At 40.9% G+C, this 27845-nt stretch overlaps 1 protein-coding gene across 2 annotated transcripts; it reads left to right on the top strand.

Moving 5' to 3' along the window:
* On the top strand, window positions 1-27836 carry si:ch211-80h18.1 (uncharacterized protein LOC555593 homolog). Of its 2 annotated transcripts, XM_061741746.1 has the most exons (28): window positions 1-52; window positions 840-901; window positions 988-1056; window positions 3974-4009; window positions 4910-4963; window positions 6485-6544; window positions 6933-6956; window positions 7174-7242; window positions 7373-7414; window positions 7965-7994; window positions 11452-11499; window positions 13601-13645; window positions 13915-13965; window positions 14104-14139; window positions 14293-14355; window positions 14490-14606; window positions 14708-14752; window positions 15391-15417; window positions 15500-15538; window positions 16883-16942; window positions 17841-17882; window positions 18348-18380; window positions 18474-18536; window positions 19331-19396; window positions 19493-19528; window positions 19655-19690; window positions 22551-22601; window positions 27538-27836. In XM_061741746.1, the coding sequence occupies exons 1-28, from the start codon at window positions 42-44 to the stop codon at window positions 27570-27572; spliced, it is 1350 nt and encodes a 449-aa protein (XP_061597730.1). In that variant the 5' UTR covers window positions 1-41; the 3' UTR covers window positions 27573-27836. The 2 variants fall into 2 exon arrangements, with proteins under 2 accessions (XP_061597730.1, XP_061597731.1); XM_061741747.1 differs by lacking the exon at window positions 3974-4009 and having other exon boundaries at window positions 9-52.
* The last annotated feature ends 9 nt before the right edge of the window (window positions 27837-27845 follow it).

Raw genomic sequence — 27845 nt, 5'->3', positions numbered from 1 at the left:
TGCATCTCTTTAGTTCAACACAAAAACTGTCAGACAGCAGCATGCTGCCACCGTGAGTACCACTTATCATACTGCTAACATCACTCAGACACTACTAGTCTTTACAGAAGCAAGTTAATGCTATTTTTGTTCTTCACAAAGATAAATATTGATATTGTTCTTTAAAGTTATGATTACTACTAATATTGGTCTTTGTATTTATAGATTTGATCTTTATAATGCCAATCATTGATGCTGCTAGTATTCATGCTGCTGATTGATTATAGTCTTGGTCTTTATGAAGCTGATTCTCCTTCTAATACAATTGATTATTATTTATAAGATAATATAACACAAAAAGTGTAACTCCTGTCTATTCTGCAAAATACTGGCTTTGATTATTGATAAAACATTATTGAATGGGTTTTTTTCTTTGCAATAACTATTTTGCAAAGACTAACTTCACTACTGTTTCATTGGTACCTGTGAATTAGAACATTTATTTTTTTTTTGTTTTTTACCCCATGAATTAAATTACTGAAACATAACTGTAACAATCAGGACAAGTGCAGTAATATATCACACTACTGAAACTTTTTATTTTATTTTTTATTTTATTGTATTTAACTTTATTTCATTTTATTTTATTCAAAATTATGTGAATATTGATTTAATCTTGATTTTACTGGCATTTTGTTAGGAAATTTGACAATTTTTTAATGCCAGGTGTTGATCATGATTCATTTCCAGTTTCTAATTGATATTTAATCATATTTTATAATATAAAATGACTGAATACTGTTGATTCAGTCATTATTGATCACTAATGATCACTTTGTAAATCTATTCTGTAACAACAGGAGCCTGCTGATAGTGTCTCTGGTCATTTTTCTGACAACAGTGTCTACGGCTCCTGTGGAAGGTAAAAACAAATTTCATTTCGTTCATTTACTTTTTTTGATTTGTCTTATTTGAGTTGTGGAGATAATAGGACCTGTTGTTTTCCAGAGACGGAGCATGAGGTGGAATCTGAGGCGACAGAGGAGGTGGAGGAAGAGTTGTCTGAGGAGGAGGACGGTAGGCCTGCGTGTGTGACACACACCGGTCTTTATTTTCAAGATGCATCTTCTTGTTTAAATATTTTTGACTCTTAAAATTAAAAGTCACTTTGTCATAGTTGAAAAATAAAACAAATTCTTTCACTTTAAAGTTATTTTTAAATGTTTTTCATCTAGTTCAGAACAAGTTATCAATCATTTAAAGCAGCACAAAGGAGCTTTTGCAATATTCAGCTCAGCAGATCCATGACACTTTTCAATATTTACTCTTGTTTGGTCTCTTGCTGAGTCTCTTTTATTCTCTTACATCACTACTTTTTTGAGCTTCTCAGTCGGCACTGTCGTGATTTCCACTTTTACAACTGTCTGCATAGTTATGATGGGTTAGCAAGATTGACAACAAGGACCCTTTTTTGAAAAGAATTTGATGTTGCAGCAGATGTAAGTTTCTTGTGCGTATCAGTGTGTGAGGGTGAATGTGAGGGTGAATGTTCTTTAACCAGCCCTTTCCAAAGTCTGAGCTAACTAAATGTATTGGGACCTGAGTCAGATTCCACCAGAGAAGACTAAGATCACAGACAGTGAAGTACAGAAAGACAGTGACAGATGTCGGGTGTGTTATTGATCATGCAGATCCATACCAGAGCTAAAGTGCACTAGATTATTCTATATATAGATTATCCCTTTGGTACTTTCATCGTTTTTTACATCATGTGTGAAATAGCACTATAAAGTGAGATGCACTTGATGCAAGAGATTACAGTCCATAATTAGTTTTGGCTAATTTTCACCAGGGGGTAAAACATAACATTTATATGCATATAGGTTTATTGCTGTGCAACAACTTAATTAGTAGCTGACAGAATCTTGAGAGGACATTCTGCCTTCACCCCAGTAGAGCTGGGACAGACTTCTGCAGATTCCTGTCATACTAAATAGGAATAAGTGGATGTAGATGGATGGATGGATGGATGGATGGATGGATGGATGGATGGATGGATGGATGGATGGATGGATGGATGGATGGATGGATGGATGGATGGATGGATGGATGGATGGATGGATGGATGGATGGATGGATGGATGGTTGGATGGATGGTTGGATGGATGGATGGATGGATGGATGGATGGATGGTTGGATGGATGGATGGATGGATGGATGGATGGATGGATGGATGGATGGATGGATGGATGGATGGATGGATGGATGGATGGATGGATGGATGGATGGATGGATGGATGGATGGATGGATGGATGGATGGATGGATGGATGTCACTGCTATGACCTGCCCATCCCTGCCTCTTGTTGACTAGTCTTAGTTTACGTCATAAAATGGGTTGGTGTTCATTTTGAATTAATACTAATTCCTTAACATTCCTTAACCGCAGACGTTATGCACATGACGGACTGGAGGATGCACTTCAGAACCATTCCCCTGTAGTATCTTTGGTGGATTTGTCAGGCCTCCTGAATGTTCTTCGGACACAGTTTAACATCTTTGTTTAAGACATGAACTTTAATTACAATCTGATTTGTTCTTTTACAACCATATGCCAAACATGTCTGCTCTGTCATTTTTACAAAAGGAAAACAGACCAAGTAGGTTCTCCTAGTTGGAGAGTTTGTTTTGTTTTTGGTTAATCAAAACCTAACATACATCATTCCGAATGCCATATCATACATACAGGACAATTAGAAAATTAGAATATTGTGATTTTCTGTAATGCAATTACAAAAACAAAAATGTCATACATTCTGGATTCATTACAAATCAACTGAAATATTGGAAGCCTTTTATTATTTTAATATTGCTGATCTTACAGCTTAAGAAAACTCAAATATCCTATCTCAAAAAATTAGAATATTCTGGGAATCTTAATCTTAAACTTTAAGCCATAATCAGCAATATTAAAACAATAAAAGGCTTGCAATATTTCAGTTGATTTGTAATGAATCCAGAATGTATGACATTTTTGTTTTTTTAATTGCATTTCAGAAAATAAATAACTTTATCACAATATTCTAATTTTCTGAGACAGTCCTGTATAGAGTAAACCGAATGTTAATAATATGATAAGCTCATCTATCAACAACATCTGTAATTATTTTATTATGGAGGCCTCTCTTTCCAAATATCAATTTTTCATCGTCTACATGTTTACAAATCTCCATCTCTCTTTGACCTTCAACATCAGATTTAAAAAGAAACGTTCAAGCAGTCAGGTTTGGTACAATACAATCTCCTTTCTACAATCATAATGCCCGCTTTGTTTTCATTCTTTGTCTTTAGTTTAACATTTCCAAAATAATCATGCTTTGCTTCTTATGGCAGTGCAACAACATGGAGTTGAGAGAAAAACATTATTTTATTTGGTTCACTGTCCAGTCCGTCCAATGTCAGTGTTCAGCATAAATTATAATACCTATAATTATAATAATTATAATCCAATAGTGGTTGGTTTGGAGCTCTGCAGATGTACATGTGGAAACCACGTAGAAAATAAACCCAAGTCTAATCAAACTGATAATTCCATTAATTGTTTTTTACTGAAAAAGAGGCAGTGGATAGTTTCATAACATAATAATATTTAAAAAGTAAATGAAGTTGAAAATAAAAAAGAATGATAGTAACTCTCACTCAGTGTGACACAGAATTTAGCATTTACAGATGCATCTATGTGTATGGATATATGTAGCAAAAGAAGAAGCAGGAAATCAAAGTTTAAATCACTAGGATGCAGTGATTTTTAATGCAGTCTTGTTTTCCTTATCAAAGGTCAAAGAGACATAAAGGGTGGGGATGTTGCTAAAGGCGGTCTTAAAAAGTACTCAACAGTGACAGCATAAAATAGTGTTTAAAAATAAACATAAAAAGTGTCATTAAAACATTTTTAATTAGAGATATAAATGGTTGTTTTTCTTTCTCCTTTTCAGATGATGATGACTCCAAGAGTCAGGATAAGATTAAGGGTGAGACGATAAAACACTTGGTCACCTTTAACTTTACCATCTAAACCTGCATAAATAGAAAGAAATTCAAACTGAAAACACGCCTCTGAAATAGTTTAGAAAAATTAATATGAGGTGATAAAAGCTCATGGGCCTTTCTGTTTGTTAAATGTAATAAAACAACAAACATTATGTAATTGATCAAATAAGAGAAATCTAACCATTTATGGTAAACCACTGCACCTCAATGGCTTAGAGACAAGATTATCATTTCATAAATTATTTTAATTTCAGTCTTTCAGAAAAAGTCATTTTCTTTTTTATTGTCAGATTTTAATGATATTTCTACTTCATGATTTTCATAAACTTTGTTTTCTTCAGTATCGGGAAACTGATTATTTATGCCAAACACCTGATCCTCTGTCCTCCCCTTTCCTCCTCCTCCTCCTCCTCCTCCTCCTCCTCCTCCTCCTCCTCCTCCTCCTCCTCCTCCTCCTCCTCCTCCTCCTCCTCCTCTTCCTCCTCCTCCTCCTCCTCCTCCTCCTCCTCCTCCTCCCCCATCCTCTCCTTTCCTCCTCCTCTTACTCCTCCTCCTCCTCCTCCTCCTCCTCCTCCTCCCCCATCCTTTCCTCCTCCTCCTCCTTCTCCTCCTCCTCCTCCTCCTCCTCCTCCTCCTCCTCCTCCTCCTCCCCCATCCTCTCCTTTCCTCCTCCTCCTCCTCCTCCTCCTCCTCCTCCTCCTCCTCCCCCATCCTTTCCTCCTCCTCCTCCTCCTCCTCCTCCTCCTCCCCATCCTCTCCTTTCTTCCTCCTCCTCCTCTTCCTCTTCCTCTTCCTCCTCCTCCTCCTCCTCCTCCTCCTCCTCCTCCTCCTCCTCCTCCTCCTCTTCCTCTTCCTCCTCCTCCTCCTCCTCCTCCCCCCAGGAGCTCCTGGCCCAGAGTTCACCATCACATCGGCCACGGCAGCCGGAGGTTCAGGTGAGTCGTCCCCGATCAGCAGTACTGGAGTTGTAAAATAAAATCAGTGGGGATGGTGGATTTTATCATATGGGGACAGATAATTTGTGCTGATTACAAATAATATAATATATTACAAATAATAGCAGTGACCAAAACACCTGCAGAAATACTGCAGGAATGACATAGCAGCAGTTAAATGCAGCCTTCTGTAAGCTTTAAATATCCACTGGGCTTACATCAAATACATCAAAACACAACAATAAAAAACACTTTTCTGAACTTATCAATATGACTCTGTCCTTCACAGGATAAGTAACATGGATCACTGCAAAAACTCACAATCTTAACAAGAATATTTGTCTTATTTCTAGTTAAAATGTCTCATTTAAGTAAAAAAATCTCATTACACTTAAAACAAGACTAATCACTGGAAAAAACAACAATTTTCACCTGTTTCAAGTAGATTTTCACTTAAAATAAGTAGAAAAATCTGCCAGTGGAACAAGAGTTTTTTGCTTGTAATAAGAAGATAAATCTTGTCTCACTGGCAGATTTTTCTACTTATTTCAAGTGAAAATTGACTTCGAAACAAGTGAAAATTGTCAAATAAGTTATTTTTCTGGTGTTATTTTTCTGGTGATGACTCTAAATGTTGAAATAGCAGTAAAACCACATTCATTGATGAAATGACATAAGGGATGGAAAGGAGGGATGTCAGTTTTACAGGGGGGATGATTTGGACCATTTTTATTTCAGGGGGGGATGATTTGGACCGTTTTTATTTCAGGGGGGGATGATTTGGACCGTTTTTATTTCAGGGGGGGATGATTTGGACCGTTTTTATTTCAGGGGGGGATGATTTGGACCGTTTTTATTTCAGGGGGGGATGCCACCCCCCCTCATCCCCCCTCATCCCCCCTTAACTCCAGTACTGCCGATCAGGTGTTTCCGTCGTCAAAGGTTCAGTTGTTCCTGTCAGGCATCAGGTTCCATCAGGTTCCAGACGCCTGACAGGATCCAGATTAAGCGGCTGGTTTTCTGACGAGGATTATCTTGTTTCGGTCTGGTCCACATCCTGTATTCCATATAGATAAATGGCTCACATTGTAGACGGGGTCAGGGTTAGGGCCACAGCGCCACCTGCTGAAAAATGATCTGAAATGGAAGACAAGGTCTTAAATCCAAATCCTGGTTTAAAAAAAAAGGAAAAGGAAAAGAAAAGACCTTTTGATATGTCTGACAGAGCTACATTCACAATTATCAGAGGGTTTGGGTTGGACACGTGTTCTCACTTCCCCTTTACCAAGATGATACTAGATAAGGAGAACAAGCCCAAACTCACCTCAAAGCTTTTTTAAAAATAAAATCCTAGAATGTCAAAGAAGGGGTGCTGACTATCATTAATCCTGCTCCACTTAATATAACTAGAGTAGTAAAGTCATAAATGCCATCATTTCAGATGTAAAACAAAAACAGTTACTGGGTGGATATAATTCACCTGCATATCTGTAATCTTGAATCATTTGTGTTAATGATCAGCCTCCAGTGGACATTCAGAAGGGAGGGGACCACAAGATGGAATGACGGGAAGCTCTCCAGGTGAACAAATATTCAAAGATTTTTAGATCTTTTTCTCTGTTAAATGTAAGATACATATTTCTTTGCAATGTTTTGATATCTAGTCTGCATTATTAACATATGATGTATTAATATAGTGTATTGTGTATTGGGTATCCTTAAGAAAAAGCACACACCAAGAAAAACCTTTTTTGTTGTTCTTTCAGAAGAGTGGGTTGTGTGTCGGCTTCCATAAATAGGCTGTATAAACCTTTAGTGACTGAAATCATTCACTTTAAAATGTAACTATCAGCCATCGTCAGTTACTGAGTTCATGCAGAAGTGAACAAGATTTTGGTTTCTAAATGATAAAACCTCTTGCTAAATGAAAGAATAACTCGTTTTTACTTTTTACTTCTTTTTTCACCAGCTGGCAGTCCAGGCAGCTCATCAGGTAAACATCAACCAGTGCAACTCATATTTATCACAAATCACTATTATTAGGTCCCATTCTGTTAGAGTTATAGTATATTGGTTAAATGCTTTGGGCTTTACTCAGATAAATCAATTTCTAATTAACAGCACGTATTATATTTAATTCATTTGGCATGGAGAGATCATAAGACAACCGTCTGGAGAGACGATCAATACTCCCTTCCTGTTCTCCTCAGGTTCTGCAGGATCTGCAGGTTCTGTATCAGTTGAGCTTCCTGCTATCTCTGCAGGTCATGCTCATCCAGGTAAACAGCTGTTGATGTGCAGTATAAATAGATGTCTGTATAATGAAATGTCCCCTTAAATGCCACAAATATTTAGATACGTGTGGATACAATGTTGATTTGAATGAAACATGTTTCTTTGTTTTGTTAGGAGCTGAACACCCACCAGCAGCATCTCATACAGAAATGAATGGTAAAATATATGGATGTAGCAGCTGATTGGTGCATTGATCCTGAAGATGCAGTAAAACATCCTCTTATTGGTTTGATAGATCTAAAATCTAAGAGAGAGCAACATTTTCATATCACTTTGCTGGTTGCATAAGAGATTGTTCCCTTCAAATTGGTAGCAAATACTGTGACGTAGAATCTAACAAGACCCTACAATTGTAGTTTTGTGATCCATGATTGTCCAACGTTCTGAAAAGGTTAACACGAAAAGGTGGGAGGCCCTTTTTGAATATTGATAAGAACCTGTAAAAAGTCCCGGCCATTCAAAACCAACTAAAATCGAAGGCTAGTAAAATACAACAGATCACCATGTGGTATCTTTGTCAAGACCTTTGTCAAGAATTATATCCACCCAGTAACTCAAGAAGCTTTAGTTCCTGTGTGGTGTTACACTTATCAATCAATCATTTAGTTTATCGGGGAGATTCCCTCTGTGAATGGCTGAATATTTCAACTAACTTTGTTCCCAGGGAAGATGTTTTTAGATCTAATGTCATTGTTTGTGTCTACAGGTTCTGATGGAGTCGACTCAGAGTCCAATGGTGAATACCTTTATAAATGAATGTGGAGATATGCTGATCAATACATCAGTAAAAAGCTGAACATGTTTTTTTATGTTATTCCAATCAATTTGAGACCAATTCTTAAACACTTTATTAATCCTTCAAGGGAAATTAATTTAGGATTAATTCATGATTTAAATTAATACATAATACTTTTTTAATCCTGGAAGGGAAATAAGATGATTTCATGATGTTTCTAAAAAAAACAAAAAAAACAATAAAGGAATAGTTGTGTCATACACTTTAAGATCTTCAAGTGAAACTATTAGAAAAAAACTATTAAAAAACATGCTGATATATCATCCAAAGAAATAATAACTAAAACAGAAATAGTGTTGACCCTGCCTTTCATCTATAGTGCGCTGGGATGGATCAGATCACTGTGACGCGTTATGGATAGAAATCTATACAGCTGATTATTGATTATTGCTTGTGCAGGGAATGGACAGAAGCTGTTGAATGGAGGAGGAGGAGGAGGAGGAGGAGGAGGAGGAGGAGGAGGAGGAGGAGGAGGAGGAGGAGGAGGAGGAGGAGGAGGGGGAGGAGGAGGAGCTGAAGCAGACAGCCAGACAGGTAAGGAGTTGTGGGCGGGACTGCTGACCGCTATTTACTTGTCTTGACATTTACCCGTGTGTTTACCGATCTAATCAGGTTTTACTCTAACAGTAATGAATGAGACACAGTGCAAAATACCTTTATTTTAAAATAAAAGTTCAAAACTTATGCAGTGATTATTTGGGCCAGTGTTGCTGCCTCGCATGTTTAGATGTTTCCTAGCTGTAATATGCCTGATTCACATAAATGGATCACCTACAATTCAATTCAATTTTATTTATATAGCGTCTAATACAACAAAAGCTGTCTCCAGACGCTTTCCAGAGACCCAGAACATGAACATAAACCCCCGAGCAATTATTACATAAACAATGGCAGGTAAAAACTCCCCTAGTGGGAGAAAAACCTTAAGCCAAACAGTGGCAAGAAAAACTCCCCTTTAGGAGGAAGAAACCTGGACCAGGACCTGGATCATAAGGGGGGACCTTACTGCCGAAGGCCAGACTGGGGGGTCGGGGACGTCAACAGCACAGCAGGCAGGTGGAAGCAGCAACGGGATGACCCGGGGTGGGGACCGCAGGCAGGTGGAAGCAGCAACGGGATGACCGGGGGTGGGGACCGCAGGCAGGTGGATGCAGCAACGGGATGACCGGGGGTGGGGACTGCAGGCCAGCAGCAGCTCCTAAAGCTCCGGTCCAATCAGCAAGCCCCAGGTTGGGGTGCAGGGTTGGGGAAAGGTTGTGAAGGGGCAGGGCCAGGGAGAGGAGTCTGGACGGACAAATCTCTCCCCGCCTGACCGGGCCGTTACCCTGCCCCTCTCACTTCCACACTGCAGGTTCCGGTGTTGTGCATTCAGAGATGCTCTTCACTACCGGCAGAGGATGCTGCAACATGTACAAAAGAGAAAAAAGAGAAAAAAGGGGGGCCAGCATAAGAAACTACAGGAGCGATGGACAAAAATGATAGCTATGAGAGGAGAGGAGAAGAAGGGTGAGAGGCACCGCCCAGCGGATCATGTCGGTCCCCCCTGCAGCATAGGCCTATAGCAGCATATCTACCACCAAGCTATATTTGAGACTAACTATTATAGTCTTGTTCTATAGCTGCAACTATGACTACTGACTCTAACACACTAAAGTTTACACTACCTAGAGATTTACCAACACCAGCTAGAGGTTTACTAAACACTAACTATAGGCTTTACTAAACAGGATTTAAGTTTAGTTTTAAAGGTGGAGGTGGTGTCAGCCTCCTTAACCCAGATTGGAAGTTGGTTCCATAGTGATGGTGCCTGATAGCAGAACGCCCGCCCTCCAAATCTACATTTGGATACTCTAGGAACTACGAGTAAACCTGCACTCCAAGAACAGAGAGCTCTGCCAGGAACATATGGCACTATCAGGTCTTGCAAATAATGCGGAGCTAAGCCGTTTTGGGCTTTATATGCAAGTAATACAATTTTAAATTGGATTCTGAATTTTACAGGTAGCCAATGGAGCGACGCTAACACTGGAGAGACGTGGTCTCTCCTTCTGATTCCTGTCAGCACTCGGGCTGCTGCATTTTGGATCAGCTGGAGCCTATTCAGCAAATTACTTGGACATCCTGCTAATAACACATTACAGTAATCTAGTCTAAAGATACAAACGCATGAACTAGTTTCTCTGCATCACTCTGCGAGAGGATTTTCCTAATCTTTGCAATATTACGGAGATGGAAAAATGCTATTTTACAAACCTGATTAACATATGGTTTAAACCAGGGGTGTCAAACATACGGCCCGCGGGCCGGAACCGGCCCCCAAGGAGGTTTGATCAGGCTAATAATTTAAAAGTGAAAAAATGCATAAAAGACATGGAATTCAAATTTTTAATAAGATGCAATTCATGTATTATGCGCTAGGGGGAGAACTGTTTTGATCACAGTAGAAGACAACAGCGGTATCAATGCGCCATCTGCTTCTTTATAAATCTCATTTAATCTTAGAGTGCATTACTATATATTTCAATACCAATTAATTGTTAAAGTTTTGTGCCTTTGCACAATCAGTGGGATAAGTTGCAATGCATATATGTGAATGATAAAAGTAAATTGCACATTTGTTTAAGGAAATATGAGGTGCTCCATGAAATGTTTTGTAAAAGGAATGTTCATTGAATTTCAACATTTTCCTAATGTTTTTGCGCTTTTATACACCAAAACAAAGGAAAGACATGATATTTTGAGTGCGACTTCCATACATGCTATAATATAGCATGTATGGTATAATTTTAATGGTCCGGCCCACTTGACATCTACCGAGGCCGGATGTGGCCCACGATGTGAAATGAGTTTGACACCCCTGGTTTAAACAGTCCAGTATTGTCGCACCAATAAGAGAAAAAACATTTTTGAATAGTCGAGTCGGGATGGGGTCTAACATACATGTGGTTGACTTAGCTCTATTGACAAGGTCTGCAAAAGTTTGTGTAAGAGCAGGAGAACATCTAAGACATGCAGGGCAGCGGCCTGGCCCCTCGGTCACCGGAACTGGGGAACATTCTGCCCTACTGAACATTTTCCACCGTCCTTACACTTTTCCACTTTACTGTCATGAATTGTTGGAATTACAGCTGCAATTACATGGTTATGCTTCTGCCATGTGGTTCGATTTAAATGTGACTAAAAATAAGTAGTTTATGGGATACCTTTTTGATGGGAGTGATTCATGTGATGTCACGTTCACACTGCCCCACAAACAACAGTAACTATGGATATCTGGCCGTTGAACAACACCTTGAATTGATTGAAGTACCGCTATGCCTTTGTATGTGAACAAATATACATATTGCACATTTGGTGGTGAGATTTGGCTCACCTGTCTTTCCCGTCTCTTCTACAGATGTTTTGGGATCATTCGGGGGTGGAGTTTCACACCTGGATTATACGGGTCAGTAATCAGAGCATGTTCTAAGACACAGGTTGAACTGTCAGGGTTTGACACTTCCCCCCAGTTTTTGAGTTTCAGTTCTGTCCCTCCTGTTTCCCATTTGCCCTGATTGTGTCTGCACCTGTGTCTCGTCGTGTCTCGTTATCCCCTGTGTTTATTTGGTCTTGTCATTCCTTTGTTCCCTGTCGGTCCGTACTGTTTTCCTTCCTCCATGTCTCCTGTCAGGTTTTTGGTTTTTGCTCCCATGTTTTTGTTAACCCTGCTCTGCAGCGCTTTTAGTTAGGTTTTTGTTCAATAAATCCTGGTTTTTGCAACTCCTGCCTCCTGCTCTCCTGCGTTTGGGTCCTCAACAACCACACCTTGTAACAGAACGGACCGACCAGATGGACCCAGCGGGAGAGCGCCTCACGCTGCTGGAGTTTTTGCGCTGGGCCGAGGAGGGGGAGTATGGGGACCCCTTTTTGGGGACATGCCAGGCTCTGGGTGGGCCCAGGAGCCTGCAGGCTCAGGGGAGGCAACGACGACGGCGTCGGCCTCAGCCCCAGCCTGTTCCTGCTCCCTGGGAATCGGCCGAGAACATGCGCTGGGCCGAGGAGGAGGAGTATCGGGACCCCTTTTGGGGAACACGCCTGGCTCTGGGTGGGCCCAGGAGCCTGCAGGCTCAGGGGAGGCAACGACAACGGCATAAGCGCCAGCCCCAGCTTGTTCCAGCTCCAGCTCCTGCACCCGTCCCTGTTCCAGCGGTGGTCCCGGACACACCTTCCCATGTTCCAGTGGTGGTCCCGGACGCACCTTCCCATGTTCCAGTGGTGGTCCCGGACGCACCTTCCCATGTTCCAGTGTTCCGGTGGTGGTCCCGGACGCATCAGCCCCTGCTCCGGTGATGGTCCCGGACCCCCTCAGCCAGCTCCGAGGACCCATGTCCCCCCCCCCCCCAGCCAGCTCCGAGGACCCGGGTCGCCCCCCAGCCAGCGCCTCGGACCCGGGTACCCCCGCAGCCAGCGCCTCGGACCCGGGTACCCCCCCAGCCAGCTCCGAGGACCCAGGTCGCCCCCCAGCCAGCTCCGAGGACCCGGGTCGCCCCCCAGCCAGCTCCGAGGACCCGGGTCGCCCCCCAGCCAGCTCCGAGGACCCGGGTACCCCCGCAGCAAGCGCCATGGACCCGGGCCCCCACTCAGGCAGCTCCGAGGATCCTCTGCCCCCCGACACCGGCTCCCCGCATCCTGTATGCCCCTGTTCCGGCTCCCCGCATCCTGTCTGCTCCTGTTCCGGCTCCCCGCATCCTGTCTGCCCCTGTTCCGGCTCCCCGCATGCTGTCTGCTTCTGTTCATGAGGCTGTCCCGCCGCCAGTCTCTGTTCCTGAAGCGGTCCCGCCGCCAGCCTCTGTTCCTGAGGCGGTCCCGCCGCCAGCCTCTGTTCCTGAGGCGGTCCCGCCGCCAGTCTCTGTTCCTGAGGCGGTCCCGCCCATCTCTGTTCCTCTTCCTGAGGCGACCCTGGATGGATCTGCCCAGCCTCGAGAACGGCCCTCTGGCCGGTGTGCCTGGTCCCGAGTCTGGTTCCGGGGTTGGCCCCCCAAAATGACTCTCCGGTTGGCCCGGCCCCGTCGGCGTCCTCCAGAACTCTCTCGCCGGTCTGCCCGGCCTCGAGGACGGCCCCCGGAACACTCTCGCTGCTCTGCTCGGTCCCGAGGTCGGCCCCCGGAACTTTGGCCGTGTGTGGCCTGGCATCTTTGACACATTGACAAACTCCCCCCCTCCACTGAACCTTAACACTTTTGTTATTTAAAACACAAAATGGATCACCAGTAGCGTTCAGGATCTCTTTAAGTGTAAGACGGGTGTCTGGTGATGCGGTAGCAACCACAGCATCTCCATCACATTACTATCTGGATTTTGAGTGGCTCATTCCAGCATCTTGATTCTTTTCTTTTTCAGCCATTTATTTGTGGATTTTCAGGATTTTGGACCATTTTCCTCCTGGATTATCTAATTTTAGCCAAGTTTTAGCTGTCAGGCAGATGGCTACTCGTTTGACACTGTGTACTTTTGACACAGGGAACAGTTGATGTTGGTTCACTTTTATATCTTCTTCTGCTCCTCAGAAATCATCGATCCGTCCAGTCACGATTATCTTCTCGGCCTAATAAGTACGTTTCTGTGATGAGTTTTAGTTTACTTTCCTTTTTATCAAATTAAACCAAGTGCTCTATACAAAGAGTTCAACCAAATTCAAAACAAAATAACTCATAAAAAAGAAATTGATGTAACACCTTCAATATTTGTTGGGCTTTAAGAAATCTGGCAACTGTAACTGCATTACAGAAAAATGACTATTTTACTCCGTAGAGAACTCATATCTCTCGGTGAAAGGTGAGAACTGAAGATGATATTTGTTTAATTATTGCTGTGTTTTCAGACGGTGGTTTGGTTGATCCTTTTGGAGCAGACAGTCATGTCAACATCCCAGGTTTGATCTCAGAGGTTTAAAACGGCTCTTTGATGAGTGCAGGTGTAATCAGATGTGATCAGTAACCTTAAACATAAGAGACTCGTATCCTTGAAGAACTTTTAAAGGTAGTACTCTGTCTTTTTTTGTACCTGATAGGTCAGGAGACCCCTCCCCCTCACCTGGACTCCACAGGTATAACTTCTCCCACATCACCATCTTCACTCAGTTTTTAGAGTAAGTTAGAAATAGGATGTTTTTCATCTGAATCACCTGAACCCTTTTCCAGACTGATAGCTATATTACAGAGTGGTGACACTACTGATGGGTCTGGTGTTCTGGTTTCAGCCATCAGCTCAGATGTGACAGCAGCTCCGTCTGCAGTACAGAACATTCTGGACCCGCCTGCAGGTATGGACCCGCAATGTTCCATCAACTTCAAATAAAGAAAAGGTTGAAAAGTGGATTAACAACTAATTTTAGTGGGTTGTCTTAATGCCTCTTCTCTTGCCTCCATGAATGTTTCCTGTCTTCTGGTATGGAAGATTCTGTCCATCACTTTGCCATCAGCATTGATCAGTCAGGACCTGACAGAGCGTCACTGAGTTCGGGACCCGATCAATCACCGTCCGGCTCTATTTCAGGTCCCTCCCACTCTGCAGGTTTGTGTTGGACGGTGTTTCACCAGGAACTTTATTGACTTTTATCTGCAACTATTTATCAAATATGAGCAAGAATATTGTTTTTTCTTTATGTAATGCAGCAGCTTCATCCTCACCTGACCCGGCCGCTCACAGAGAGCTGACAGGTATGGTCAACTTTAATAATACCTTTATTTATAAAGCGCTTTTCAAAAACAAGTCACAAAGTGCTTTACATGCAATTAAAAACAGGAAACAAACAATTAGTACAATATTAAGATAAGCCTTACAGTCAGACCTGCAGGTAAATGCTCCAGGGATACATCTGCTCAGGAGACTCTTCACGTTACCAAATCTTCACATCACACTCTGTCTACATGACTGTCTCAGAAAATTTGAATATTGTGATAAAGTTCTTTATTTTCTGTAATGCAATTAAAAAAAACTAAAATGTCATACATTCTGGATTCATTACAAATCAACTGAAATATTGCAAGCCTTTTATTATTTTAATATTGCTGATTATGGCTTACAGTTTAAGATTAAGATTCTCAGAATATAATAATATTAATAATTAATACTAATTTTTCTTAAACTGTAAGCCATGATCAGCAATATTAAAATAATAAAAGGCTTGCAATATTTCAGTTGATTTGTAATGAATCCAGAATGTATGACATTTTTGTTTTTTTAATTGCATTACAGAAAATAAAGAACTTTATCACAATATTCTAATTTTCTGAGACAGTCCTGTATGTTTTCTGCTAAATATCATGTTTTATATTAACATTATTTTCCCTGACAGATGGTGCAGATTCACCTGATACAAATGGTAAAAAAAATTGTTCCTCTTTTATTCTTTGATGTTTTTTTTTAATATTCGTGGAATCATACTTTGTATTTGAATTATCCAGGAAATGGTCGACAGACTCTACTGACAGGCTTCAATGGAGGTAAAAGCTCACTTCTTTTTCTACATTTAGTTCATTTTTACTCTGTTTTTTGCGCTCCGAATGGCACGGATTGGTCAGAGGACCAGAGGATTGGCAGGGGGGAAAGAACCAATCAGATGCCTTCATTTTAAGTCCCGCCCACGACCCCCCTCTGTCCCATGCGCGCACCATGGATGTATTATAGAAACGGCGCGCACTCGTCAGTCTCTCTGCTTCTAGCCCCCGTGTCCACTTCCCATGGCTCCTCCTCGGCTCAGAGTGTCCCAGTGTAACCCCCCCCCCCCCCCCCCCCCCCACTCCTCCAGACCGACTGGCAACCACGGTCTGACATCGGAGGACCCCCGCCGCTCCCGGCTTCACCGCCGGCTCGCGGTCGGGCGGTCACGTCGGATGTAACGGCTCGCCCTGCTAAAAAGGATAAAAAAAGAAAGCCAAAGTGCGATTCTGCGGCGCAGGTTACTGGGGGTCTGCCCCATACTGGGGGTCCGTGGCAGACCCCCAGTAGCGGAGCGCCGGTGCGCCGGTGCGGAGCACCGGTGCGGGTGGCGGTGGCTGCGGTGCCCTGCAGGCTCTGGAGGCACGGCTACGCCGTAGGGTACGGCGTAGGGTACGCGGCGGCGCGCACCATTCTGCGTTGGTGTAACGCGGAACCATAAATCAGCTTCAGTGTGTGCTCTGTCTGCTGTTCTAAACTTCTCTGTTGTGCTCATTTTTCTGGGACGTCGGGTCCCTCCGCCGAGACACAACTTTTGCGGTATGCGTTCATTGTTGTGTCTAAAAATGATGCGCAGTGCCCACCCAATCAGAAACGGTACAGATATTCTGTGATATTTTTTTATATTTATAAAAAAATAAAATGATAAAAAAATGGATCCCCATAACCTTGATTGGGTGGGCAGGACGCACGTTTGGGTGGGCACAGCTCACCCCTGCCCCCCTAAAACCGGCCTCGCATACAGGTGAATGAGACATGGGGTAGTTTTGTTGGAAATGTGCTGTCCAAAATGTCCTGGAAAACTCGACTCCTGCAAATGCGCGTTCCCCAAATTTTGTTCAAATGTGTAGACATATTTTGTATAGATCTGTATAGGTTGAAGGAAATTTCAAGCAACGGTTTCATTAGCCTATCATTAGCACAATCGTGTCGTACAAGTGCCTGGGAGCGGCTCTTGACATGTAGAGGAAAACCATGAACCTTTTATCTGCATGATGGGCACATGGCACCTGCTGAGCTCTGATCATCTCATCATCAGCAGATTTTCAGTGTATTGGATTACAGTTACCACTGTATTGCCCACCGGATATGATTCAACACAATGACATGTTTTTGACACTTTTCTGCAGCCGTGACGGACAGACTGGCTTCCTTCCATGATCTGCAGAGCCTGCAGACTGAAATCACAGGTAGCCTACAACAGTGGAGTCCATGCTTTTTTTCTTTTGATTTGGAGTTTTTTACACAAACTGAAGCATCAAGTGCCAAAACCATTAAGGAATGAAGAAACACAGATGACCTGAGCAGACAGTCGTTCCATAGAAGTTCTGCCCTTTAAACAAAAGAAAGTTGAGTTGGCTCTCAGTCCACTCTCAGATTGTTGCATGTATTTCTGAAACTGCCTGCAAGCGGCAACAACACATTATAAAAGATGCAGATGTATTTTTGAGAAGAACCACAGTGAAGCGGCCGCAGGTTGCAGAACTTTATTCAAGCCCTGGGTCATCTCATATAATCCACGACGAGTCCCTGATTTCAAAATACTGCTGTTAGTTTGTGAAGCGTTGCATGGTTGAGAGCCAAAATACATTTGGGACCTTCTGGTTGATTGCGGAGCAGCCAGAGTCATCAGGTCATCAGGGTAAGGTCTATTTTCAATTCCCAGAGTCAGAACTAAACATGGAGCCGCAGCTGCTCACATGTGCAACAACCTCCCAGAAACCCCAGCTCTGCTGAAACCCTCGCTGCTTTCAATCAGCTGCTGCTCAGCAAACAACTGCATCCCCACACTGTTTTGGAAATTTGATTTTGTGCATTTATCCATCCTATAGACTATTAGTTTTTACTTTTTAATCATATTTCTTGTTTAAACTCTATATCAAATGTACCTTTGCATTTTGCTGTATTGTTTATGAAAAGGACTTTGAGCTGCCTTGTACATGAAATGTGCAATCCAAACAAACTCAACATGAACTCAGGATCTTATATCAAATTAGTGTAGAAATAACTTAGTAAAAAGAAATGTAACAATGATGATGATGATGATGATGATGATGATGATGATGATGATGATGATGATGTCACCAGGTGGCCCAAAGTCAGTGACCAGTCTTCACATTGACCACACAGGTGAGCTGGACCAGTAGATTACTTAAATATACAGGACTGTCTCCGAAAATTTGAATATTGTGATAAAGTCCTTTATTTTCTGTAATGCAAAAATGTCATCCATTCTGGATTCATTACAAATCAACTGAAATATTACAAGCCTTTTATTATTTTAATATTGCTGATCATGGCTTACAGCTTAAGAAAACTCAAATATCCTATCTAAAAAAATTTGAATATTCTGGGAATCTTAATCTTAAACTGTAAGCCATAATCAGCAATATTAAAATAATAAAAGGCTTGCAATATTTCAGTTGATTTGTAATGAATCCAGAATGTATGACATTTTAGTTTTTTAATTGCATTACAGAAAATAAAGAACTTTATCACAATATTCTAATTTTCTGAGACAGTCCTGTATAAATGTGGTCTAATAAATAATGCATCCCACTGATGAAACTAACTCTGTGCTCTGATTGGAATCAGCTTTGGACGTTCAACTTGGCCATGATGTCACAGGTAGGACTTGCTGCTTTTACAATAAGTATTTAATAAATACAACACAGTTAGTGCTGACTTGTTGTTATTCTCTCCCATGGTGATGCGTTATAGAGTCGTCTCCCATCGTTCTTGGCACGGACTCTGTGGCCGGTGTCACCCACACGCTGAGCCCAGGTGAATCTGTCACACGCCCTCTGCCTGTACGCCCAGTACTGGAGTTGAGGGGGGAAGATGAAATTAAAACGGTCCAAATCATCCCTCCTTTCCATCCCTTATGTCATTTCATCAATGAATGTGGTTTTACTGCTATTTCAACATTTAGAGTCATCACCAGAAAAATAACTTATTTGACAATTTTCACCTGTTTCAAGTAAATTTTCACTTGAAATAAGTAGAAAAATCTGCCAGTGGGACAAGATTTATCTTCTCATTACAAGCAAAAAATCTTTTCTACTTATTTCAAGTGAAAATCTACTTGAAACAGGTGAAAGTTGTTGTTTTTAGTTGTTGTTGTTTTAAGTCTAATGAGATTTTTTTTTACTAAAATGAGACATTTTAACTAGAAATAAGACAAATATTCTTGTTAAGATTGTGAGTTTTTGCAGTGATCCATGTTACTTATCCTGTGAAGGACAGAGTCATATTGATAAGTTCAGAAAAGTGTTTTTTATTGTTGTGTTTTGATGTATTTGATGTAAGCCCAGTGGATATTTAAAGCTTACAGAAGGCTGCATTTAACTGCTGCTATGTCATTCCTGCAGTATTTCTGCAGCTGTTTTGGTCACTGCTATTATTTGTAATATATTATATTATTTGTAATCAGCACAAATTATCTGTCCCCATATGATCAAATCCACCATCCCCCCTGATTTATTTTTACAACTGGAGTACTGTGTACGCCTGTTGGACACACACGCGTCTGGACGTCTCCGTGTGACTCACTGTGTTGTTTTTGTTCATTTCTTCAGTGTCGGATGTTTCCTCCCACACAGACCTGGTTACCGTACCAGCAGACTCCACAGGGACGGAGACAGGTGAGGTCGACCTCAAACCTCCATCTGCACCATAACTATAGATCCAGATCAGATTAGATGTCCAGCTATCAATCTGCGCTGTTTTTTTCTCTTTAGTCACAGCAGATCCAACAGGAACTCCATTCGACTCTAGTAAGTTTGTTTTATTACCAAAGAGGAACCATTCTGGTTTAGTGAGCAGGCGTCACTCCTTCTGTGGTACAAATGATGTCCTGTCCTGCCAGCGGTGTTTCTTTTAACACACAGGTTTGTTTGCAGGTCACCCAGCTGGGACAGACCACACACACACGGCTGGTAAGTTTTACATTTGTTCACATAATGAGAAGAGCTCATCTAGAACTAGTCTGAAACTCCTCCACAGTAAGACAACGCTGATTTTGAACCTGTTCCAATGGTGAATAAAAACGTGTGACTTTGTAAAGCAGAGAGAACGCAGGGGCAGCAGAGCTCAGTTAACCACCAGAGGAGACTGTTGGGGTTGGAAAAGTCTTCCTAATGACTTAAGAGAAATCACCTGCTGTTCAACTTTTAAAAGCTGTCTAACCTGTGATCACAAATAGCCGTCTTATGTCATCTTTGCCACTGCCGTAAAACTAGTCTAAACAATCGCTTTCTAAATAAAGAAGTGTAAAACCAGCCTAAGTACGGAAGCGTATTGCATTCACTTGAGAAAAAAAATCTGCTCTGTTTTTCTGAATTAACGAGATAAAATTTTAATTAAAAAAAAATCTGCTCTGTTTTTCTGAATTAACGAGATAGAATTTTAATTTTAAAAAATCTGCGCTGTTTTTCTGAATTAACGAGATAAAATTTTAATTTAAAAAAATCTGCTCTGTTTTTCTGAATTAACGAGATAAAATTTTAATTAAAAAAAATCTGCTCCGTTTTTCTGAATTAACAAGATAATTATCTCAGAATTCCAAGAAAAGTTTCAATGAAAAAATAAATCTTCGTCTGAACAACCGCAAAGTCCTGAGGTGCCTGAGGCGCAAAGTCCACAAACTAATAACAATACCATCTATAAAACTTAAAGACAAGAGTATCTCCCAATGTTTCAAACCAAAAGCAGAATAAAACTGGATTAAACTGGACAGTAACATGTTTGCTTCCATGAAACCCAGCTCTCAAGGGAATGACAGCTTCTTGCATGTTGTGAGGTATCTGGTTAATTCAGAAAAACAGAGCAGATTTATTTTAATTAAAATGTTATCTCGTTAATTCAAAAAACAGAGCTTTTTTTTTTTTCTCAAGTGAATGCAATACACTTCCGTACCTAAGCCATCCATCCATTATGTCTATCTCTTTCCTCCTACTCGGGGTCACAGTCGGGTCAGTCAGTCGGGTTAAAGGCAGGGTTACACCCTGCAGGGGCCAGACAACCAAAAACACACTTGAACTTGCTGCTACAGGCAATTTACAGTCACCAGTTAACCAAACACAGATGTTTTTCAACCATGGGAGAAAACCAGGGTACCCAGAAACAACCCACGCAAGCGCGGGAGAACATGCAAACTCCATGCAGAAAAACCGCCGCCAGAATCACTTGTATTTAACCAGACCACGAATCAGTGCAACACAAACCTCAAACTGGTCTGAAAATTAGTTTACAAGTAACTAAACTGTTGAAACCACGATGGCTTGATGCCACGTAGCTGTGCCTTCCCTGCATAAGTCATGTAAACATTTTTAGCCCACATGAACTATTATTTTTTAACATTTTGATTAAAAATTTACAAAAAGTTAGCAAAATCAGTTGCTTTGTTTCATGAACATATTCTCTTCAAAAGTTTGATGAATCAAAAGCTCTCTTGGATAGTGTTAACCTTTGCAGAAACCCATCATATGTCAAGAGGCTTTTTTAAACGAGCTTGAATAAAAACCATCTGCAAAACACTCAAATAAATAGGAAACCAATCTAAAAAGTTTGAGTGGAGTCTGAAGCTGGGGGCCGAACCAGTTTACGAGCATAAATGCAGTCTTATATAAATTTTACAAAGCAGCACTCGAATTAGGGCTTTTAAAAAAGTAAAGAAAAGGGAAGAAAGTTCAATCAGTCTGGGGCTCAGGACCTGGCGCTGTATCTGTTTAGGGACCCGGGCTTCGGAGGAAGGATGAGCTTGCTTAAGGGCCAATCCCAATACACCCCCTACTTTCTACCACTAGCCCTAAAAATGAGTAGGGCCTTGTAATGTTCCCTAGGGATTGGGACACCACTTGCTACGTCACTGCGTGGTTTACATTGGGGTACGTAAGCGACTGCGTAGTTATGTTTGCACATACGTCACACCATATCAGGAAGCCCAGAGATAAAAGCTGTTTTAATTTCAGCTGTAGCGCAATATGCCACTTTATTAAGTTTTAATATTTTTTCAGGCGTAAAAGTAACCGTTAAGATCCCCAACCTGGGCTCAGTTTATCCAAATAACGCCTGTTAAGAAATTTGCTCCGATGTTTTCGGGATGAGAAGAGCCGCCGGGTCGGGAGCTGATTTATGGTTCCACGTTAAATCGACGCAGAGCGTAGGGTACGGCGTAGGGTACGGCGTAGGGTACGGCGTACGGCGCGCGTTGCCGCATAACCTACGCCGTAGGCTCTGCGTTGGTGTAACGTGGAACCATAAATCAGCCTTTATTCTGGCGAGATCTTCACAACAACGGGCAAGTGAGTGATTATGTACATCCACTGAGTGAATATTATGAAAGTAAAATATATATTTCTCGCTAGAAATGTAATCAAAATGCATTTTTATGCAGAAACTAACTCAAAATATTGATTTTATTCACTAAAAATTAGAAATGTCCGCCATGTTTTTTTGTTTGATTCAGTCCGCAAATGATGACGTAAAGCATTCTGGGAAATTTTCTCAGGCCCTCGGTCGCGAAGTCAGTATCTGAAATCCCTCGCTGTGAAGGGCTAGATTCATACACACTAGCCCTCGTTTTCAGCACTCCCCCTAGATGCAAAGAGGAATTGGGACACCACTACCCTCACGGGAACGTGCAAGATTTAGGGGTAGGGATGAAAAGTAGGACTAGGGGGAGATTGGGACTGGCCCTAAGGTTACTGCTTGAAGGTCTGCTGTGGTTTGTTCTCTGAGATCAGGTGCTTGAAGGCTTGTTCTTTCTCTCTTCCTGGTTCTGTTTGTCCTCCGCAGGTTCAGTCACTGAACAGTACCGGTACAGCCCGCCTGGTCCGGGTCCTGAAGGTTCGTAACACCTCACACTAATCTTTGACCAGCCCCGCTGTGTCATTCAACTAAATCTCTTCCCACACTTCACTGAAACTTCATTACAAATCCTTTTTACATTCTGATTTTTTTCTCAGTGACTAATTTCAAAAGATTCACCAGAAATGTTTGGTAACGTCATTGTTTATCTGAAATATCCAGATGACAGTTCCAATCCTGCAGCCATCCTCGTTGTTTTCAATTGCATTACATTACATTACATTACATTACATTACATTACATTACATTACATTACTTGGACCTCTTGCATGAGTCCCCATGTAAAGCAATGCCCTGTTGCGATTGGTCCGGTGCATTCTGTACCGGTGGAAATGGCTGCGAATGAAAAAGGAACTAGACCCATTTTACAATAATAATAATAATAAACTTTATTTATATAGCACCTTTCAGACGAAAGTCGCAGCTCAAGGTGCTTTACAGTAACAGTACAAATAAACAACAACAGCAAATAAAACAAAAAACACAAATATTTAAGTGCAGTGATATGAAACATAACCCTCACAAAATTCAGTTCCAAATTCCTCCACAGAACAACTACTAAGATAGGATAATATAAAAAGGAATATAAAAATTTAATATATGAATATAAAAAGGTAAAAATGCTGCATGAGTCGTAGGCATATGAAAATAAAAAGATAAAAATATCAACAAATAAGAGTACAAGATAAAAATGATCATATAAAAACATTTAAAAGTATAAAAGTAATGCAGACAGTAAAAATCAATGATATATACGGTAGATAAAAGGAACGTGGCAGCTAAGGCGCGGTTATCTTCTGTTTAAATGCTTGAGTAAAGAGATAGGTTTTAAGTTGTCTTTTGAAAATATCTACCGACTCGGCTTCCCTGATGTTTTTGGGGAGTGTGTTCCATAATTTTGGGGCGTAGTTGACAAACGCTGCATCACCGATCTGCTTCTGACTGTTTCTGGGAGCTTCTAATAACCCAGCAGCTGACGACCGCAGGGTTCTTTTTGGAACGTACTTTTTTAGAAGGTTGGAGATGTAGCTTGGTCCTTGTCCATTTAGGGCTTTGTATGTAAGGAGCAGGACCTTAAAGTCAATTCTAAATGGTACAGGGAGCCAGTGCAGGGTAGCCAAGACGGGACTAATGTGCTCTCTCTTTTTAGTTTTTGTTAATAGTCGAGCTGCAGAGTTTTGGATGAGCTGAAGTCTCCCTGTGGTTTTCTTATGGAGACCTGTGAAAAGTGCATTACAGTAGTCTAACCGGCTAGATATGAAAGCGTGAATTAGCTTCTCAGCATCATTTTGATTTATAAAAGGTCTTACCTTTGCTATGTTCCTGAGATGAAAGAAGGAAGTTTTGCTCACCTTGTTTATATGGGAGTTGAAATTCAATTCTGAGTCTATAATAACACCAAGACTTGTGACCTCGGATTTAATCCAAGGAGTGAACCCACCTAGGTTTTTAATTAATGTTTCTCTTTTTGTTTTGGGGCCGATAATTAGAATTTCAGTTTTGTTCTCATTTAGTTTCAGGAAGTTATTACTCATCCATTTATGTATTGCTGATAGGCAGTTAGTAATGGAGTTTGTACCTGCTGTATCATTTGGTTCTGCGGATATGTACAGTTGTGTATCATCCGCATAACTATGGAAACCTACATTGTGTTCTCTGATAATATCACCCAGAGGTAACATGTAAAGAGAAAAAAGTAATGGACCTAGGCAACTTCCTTGTGCAACTCCATAGTAGTTGTCATATTTCTCAGACATATGATCTCCTAGTCTAACATAGAATTTCCTCCCTCTGATGTACGTTTTGAACCAGTTCAGCACAATGTCCGAGAGACCAACAAGCTTTTCAAGACGATTGATTAAAATATCATGATCAATTGTATCGAATGCTGCACTGAGATCTAGCAGGACAAGGATGGAGACCTTATTCTCATCAGAGTTCAGTCTGAGGTCGCTGATAATTTTAGTGAGAGCGGTTTCAGTGCTGTGATATTTTCTGAACCCTGATTGAAATTCCTCTAGGATGTTGTTTTCTTCTAGAAAAGAATTTATTTGAGTTAAAACTATCTTTTCAAGTACCTTACTAATGAAGGGAAGGTTGGAAATCGGTCTATAGTTTGCCAGTACCTCACTATCCAAGTTAGGTTTTTTTAACAAGGGTTTTACAACTGCTGTTTTAAAGGCATCTGGGAAAATACCAGTCTTAAGGGATGTGTTTATGATGTTTAGAACAGGGCTTGAAACACTATTAAACACTCGCTTAAGGAATGCTGTAGGAACAGGATCAATGTCTGAGGTAGAGGAGTTACATTCAGAGACAGTTTTGCAGAGCTCATCTAATGTGATACATGTGAACCTTCCCATGTTTGCATTGCACGGTTTGCCGGAATCAACTTTATTTCCATCATAAGTAATGCTGGATCTGATGGAGGTTATTTTGCTGTTAAAAAACTGTGCAAGTTCTTCACATTTGATTGTTGAAGACTGTGGAGGCGTGGGGGCAGTGTTGAGCAGTTGATCGATGGTAGAGAAGAGAACTCTGGAATTTCCAGAATTTTCTGTGATAATTTTAGAAAAGTAATCCTTCCTTGCTAAGCGGATGGTTTTGTTGTAGGTAGTTAAAGCATCTTTATAGATATCATAGTGGATCGTGGTTTTTGTTTTTCTATATTTCCTCTCAGCTGCCCTACATTTCCTTTTTTCCATGGTGACACCATTATAGTTCAGCCATGGAGAGGTTCTGGTCGCCAACTTCTTTTTGGCTTTTAGCGGTGCAACAGAATTTAATGCAGATGACAGTGCATCATTGAGATTTTCTACCATTGCATTTAGAGAGCTATCATGACTGTGTGGCTCATATAGACTGATAAGATCAGAGAACTTTGATTCAGCTTTGTCATCTAGAAGCCTCTTGTGGACTATGACTTCTTTTTTCATTTTAGTTGAGGTTATCTCCGCGTTGAAAAATATACAGTGATGGTCAGAGAGAGGCAATTCTGTAATTGAGACATTATTGATGTTTAGCCTAGTTGTTATCACTAAATCTAATGTATTACCATGCCGGTGAGTTGGATTTGTTACGTGTTGTGTTAGATTAAAGCTATCTAATAGATTCATAAGTTCTATAGTTTTGGAGTCTGTTTTCTTGTTAAAATGGATGTTCAGGTCTCCATTTAGGATTACCTTATCATATGTGGTAACACATAATGAGATCAGCTCAGATAACTCCTGTATAAATATTGGTGAGTGTCTAGGTGGGCGATATATTATGACCAAAACTGTTGATTTAGTTTTGAGCTCAATAGCAAGATATTCCATTGACGTGAAATCACCTAGTTCTGTGATTCTAAACATAAGTTTTGAGGAGAAAACAGCTGCAACCCCTCCTCCTCTTCTGTTTTTCCTGGGTAGTTGGTGAAAGCTGTAGTCTGGTGGACAAGTCTCTATCATTATTGCTGTAGCTGTGTCGTTATTGAGCCATGTTTCAACTAAACAGATGCAATCTAAGTTATTTTCTTTAATCAGATCATTTACTAAGAAAGTTTTGTTATTTAGTGATCTGATATTAAGGAGAGCTAATTTTATCTGTTGTACTTCCACGTCAGAGGAGATTGTCTGCTTTGGCTGGATGTTGACAGTCTTAAGGTTATCATTGTATTGACTAGATGGTCTGTCTTTATAGTAATAATTTTTACCATGCCATTGGCTAGTTAGGATTATTGGTATGTTTGCAGATATGGCATGGCGCCTGTACTATCCATCTAATTACAGTACAAGACACAAAGTTAATGGTGTTGGGTTTAAAGGACAGGGGCCAGTCAGCTTCAAAATGAAGACGAGATTACCGTATTTTCTGGACTATAAGCCACTACTTTTTTCATAGGTTTTGAACCATGCGGCTTATACAAAGGTGCAGCTATTCTGTGGATTTTTCTTCCACCGCTCGGGCAGCTCTAACCGGAATTAGAATCAAATCTAAGACAAAATAAATGCAAAGAAGAATATGCTACTACTTCTTTAGCAGATAGAAGTAGGTAGAAGCAGATTTCAAACAGATAAATAGATAAATAAATACCGGTTATTTTCTCTTGGTTCTGTCCCGTTTTAATCAGCAAAGTTGCTGCCGTGTTAGGAAAGATCTATTTAGGTCAGGGGTCGGCAACCCAAAATGTTGAAAGAGCCATATTGGACCAAAAACAAAAAACAAATATGTCTGGAGCCGCAAAAAATCAAAAGTCTTGTATAAGCCTTGGAATGAAGGCAAATGGGGAAAGGTGAAATGACGAGAAAAAAGTCAAAATTTCGAGAAAAAAGTTGAAATGCTGAGGAAAAAGTCGAAATGTCGAGATTAATGTTGAAGTACAATCTCGAGAAAAAAGTTGAAATGTTGAGAAAAAAGTCGAAATGTCGGGATTAAAAAGGAGAAAAAAAAGGAAAAAAAGAAGGAAAAAAAGAGAAAAAATTTAAAAAAGATGAAAAAAAGACAAAAAAAAAGGTCAAACATTTTTGAAAAAGCTCCAGGAGCCACTAGGGCGGCGCTAAAGAGCCGCATGCGGCTCTAGAGCCGTGGGTTGCCGACCCCTGATTTAGGTACAAACAGGTACATCATTTACAGTTCAAAATCGTTCTGTACATGTAGTAAATATCTAATCTAACAACATAAATATCTGCGGCTTGCATATCTTTTTTTTTTTTTTTTTAAATAGAGCGGATGCGGCTTGTATGCAGCTGCGGCTTATGGTAGATGATATTAAATGTCCTGTTTAATACAAATGATTCTTAATGTTGCTGTTAATTGACAGGTATGAGAAGGCCAGAATGAAAGCTTGTGTTTTCTCCTTCCTGCTGCGTTGCTAATGTGATAGTAAAATGGGTTTTGTGTGTGAAATCAGTGAAAGCCATGCCTTGTGTCCCAGGTGCAGAAAATGTGGACCTGGAGGATACCTGCTGATTTCCACAGCAGGGCACGGGTGCGATTTCTGCGTTTCCACTTGCAGTGTACCGACCAATCAGAATGGCCCACGAATCTGGATTCCTCCCACTAGTTGAAGGAGCCACTGAATGGCAAAGCCTTTATGCTTTTTTTTTTTTAATATTTAAAAATGTTGTTTAAAGACATTTATCCTGTTTTAGAGAATCACTTGGGGGGAATAAATAAAATTCCGGCTGAATATCAACCTGGTGACTGTCTTGATGACTTACAGGATGTGATATTATATACTGT

The sequence above is a fragment of the Cololabis saira genome, chromosome 15 (genome assembly GCF_033807715.1).
Source record: "Cololabis saira isolate AMF1-May2022 chromosome 15, fColSai1.1, whole genome shotgun sequence".
Lineage (NCBI taxonomy): Eukaryota > Metazoa > Chordata > Actinopteri > Beloniformes > Belonidae > Cololabis > Cololabis saira.
Note: the sequence above shows the minus strand (reverse complement) of the source record. Positions and strands in the feature narration are given on the sequence as shown.

Coding starts and splice junctions, on each gene's coding strand:
- si:ch211-80h18.1 (XM_061741746.1), top strand. Junction 902..987: donor GTCTACGGCTCCTGTGGAAG/GTAAAAACAAAT, acceptor GTTGTTTTCCAG/AGACGGAGCATGAGGTGGAA. Junction 14,356..14,489: donor CATTCTGGACCCGCCTGCAG/GTATGGACCCGC, acceptor CTGGTATGGAAG/ATTCTGTCCATCACTTTGCC.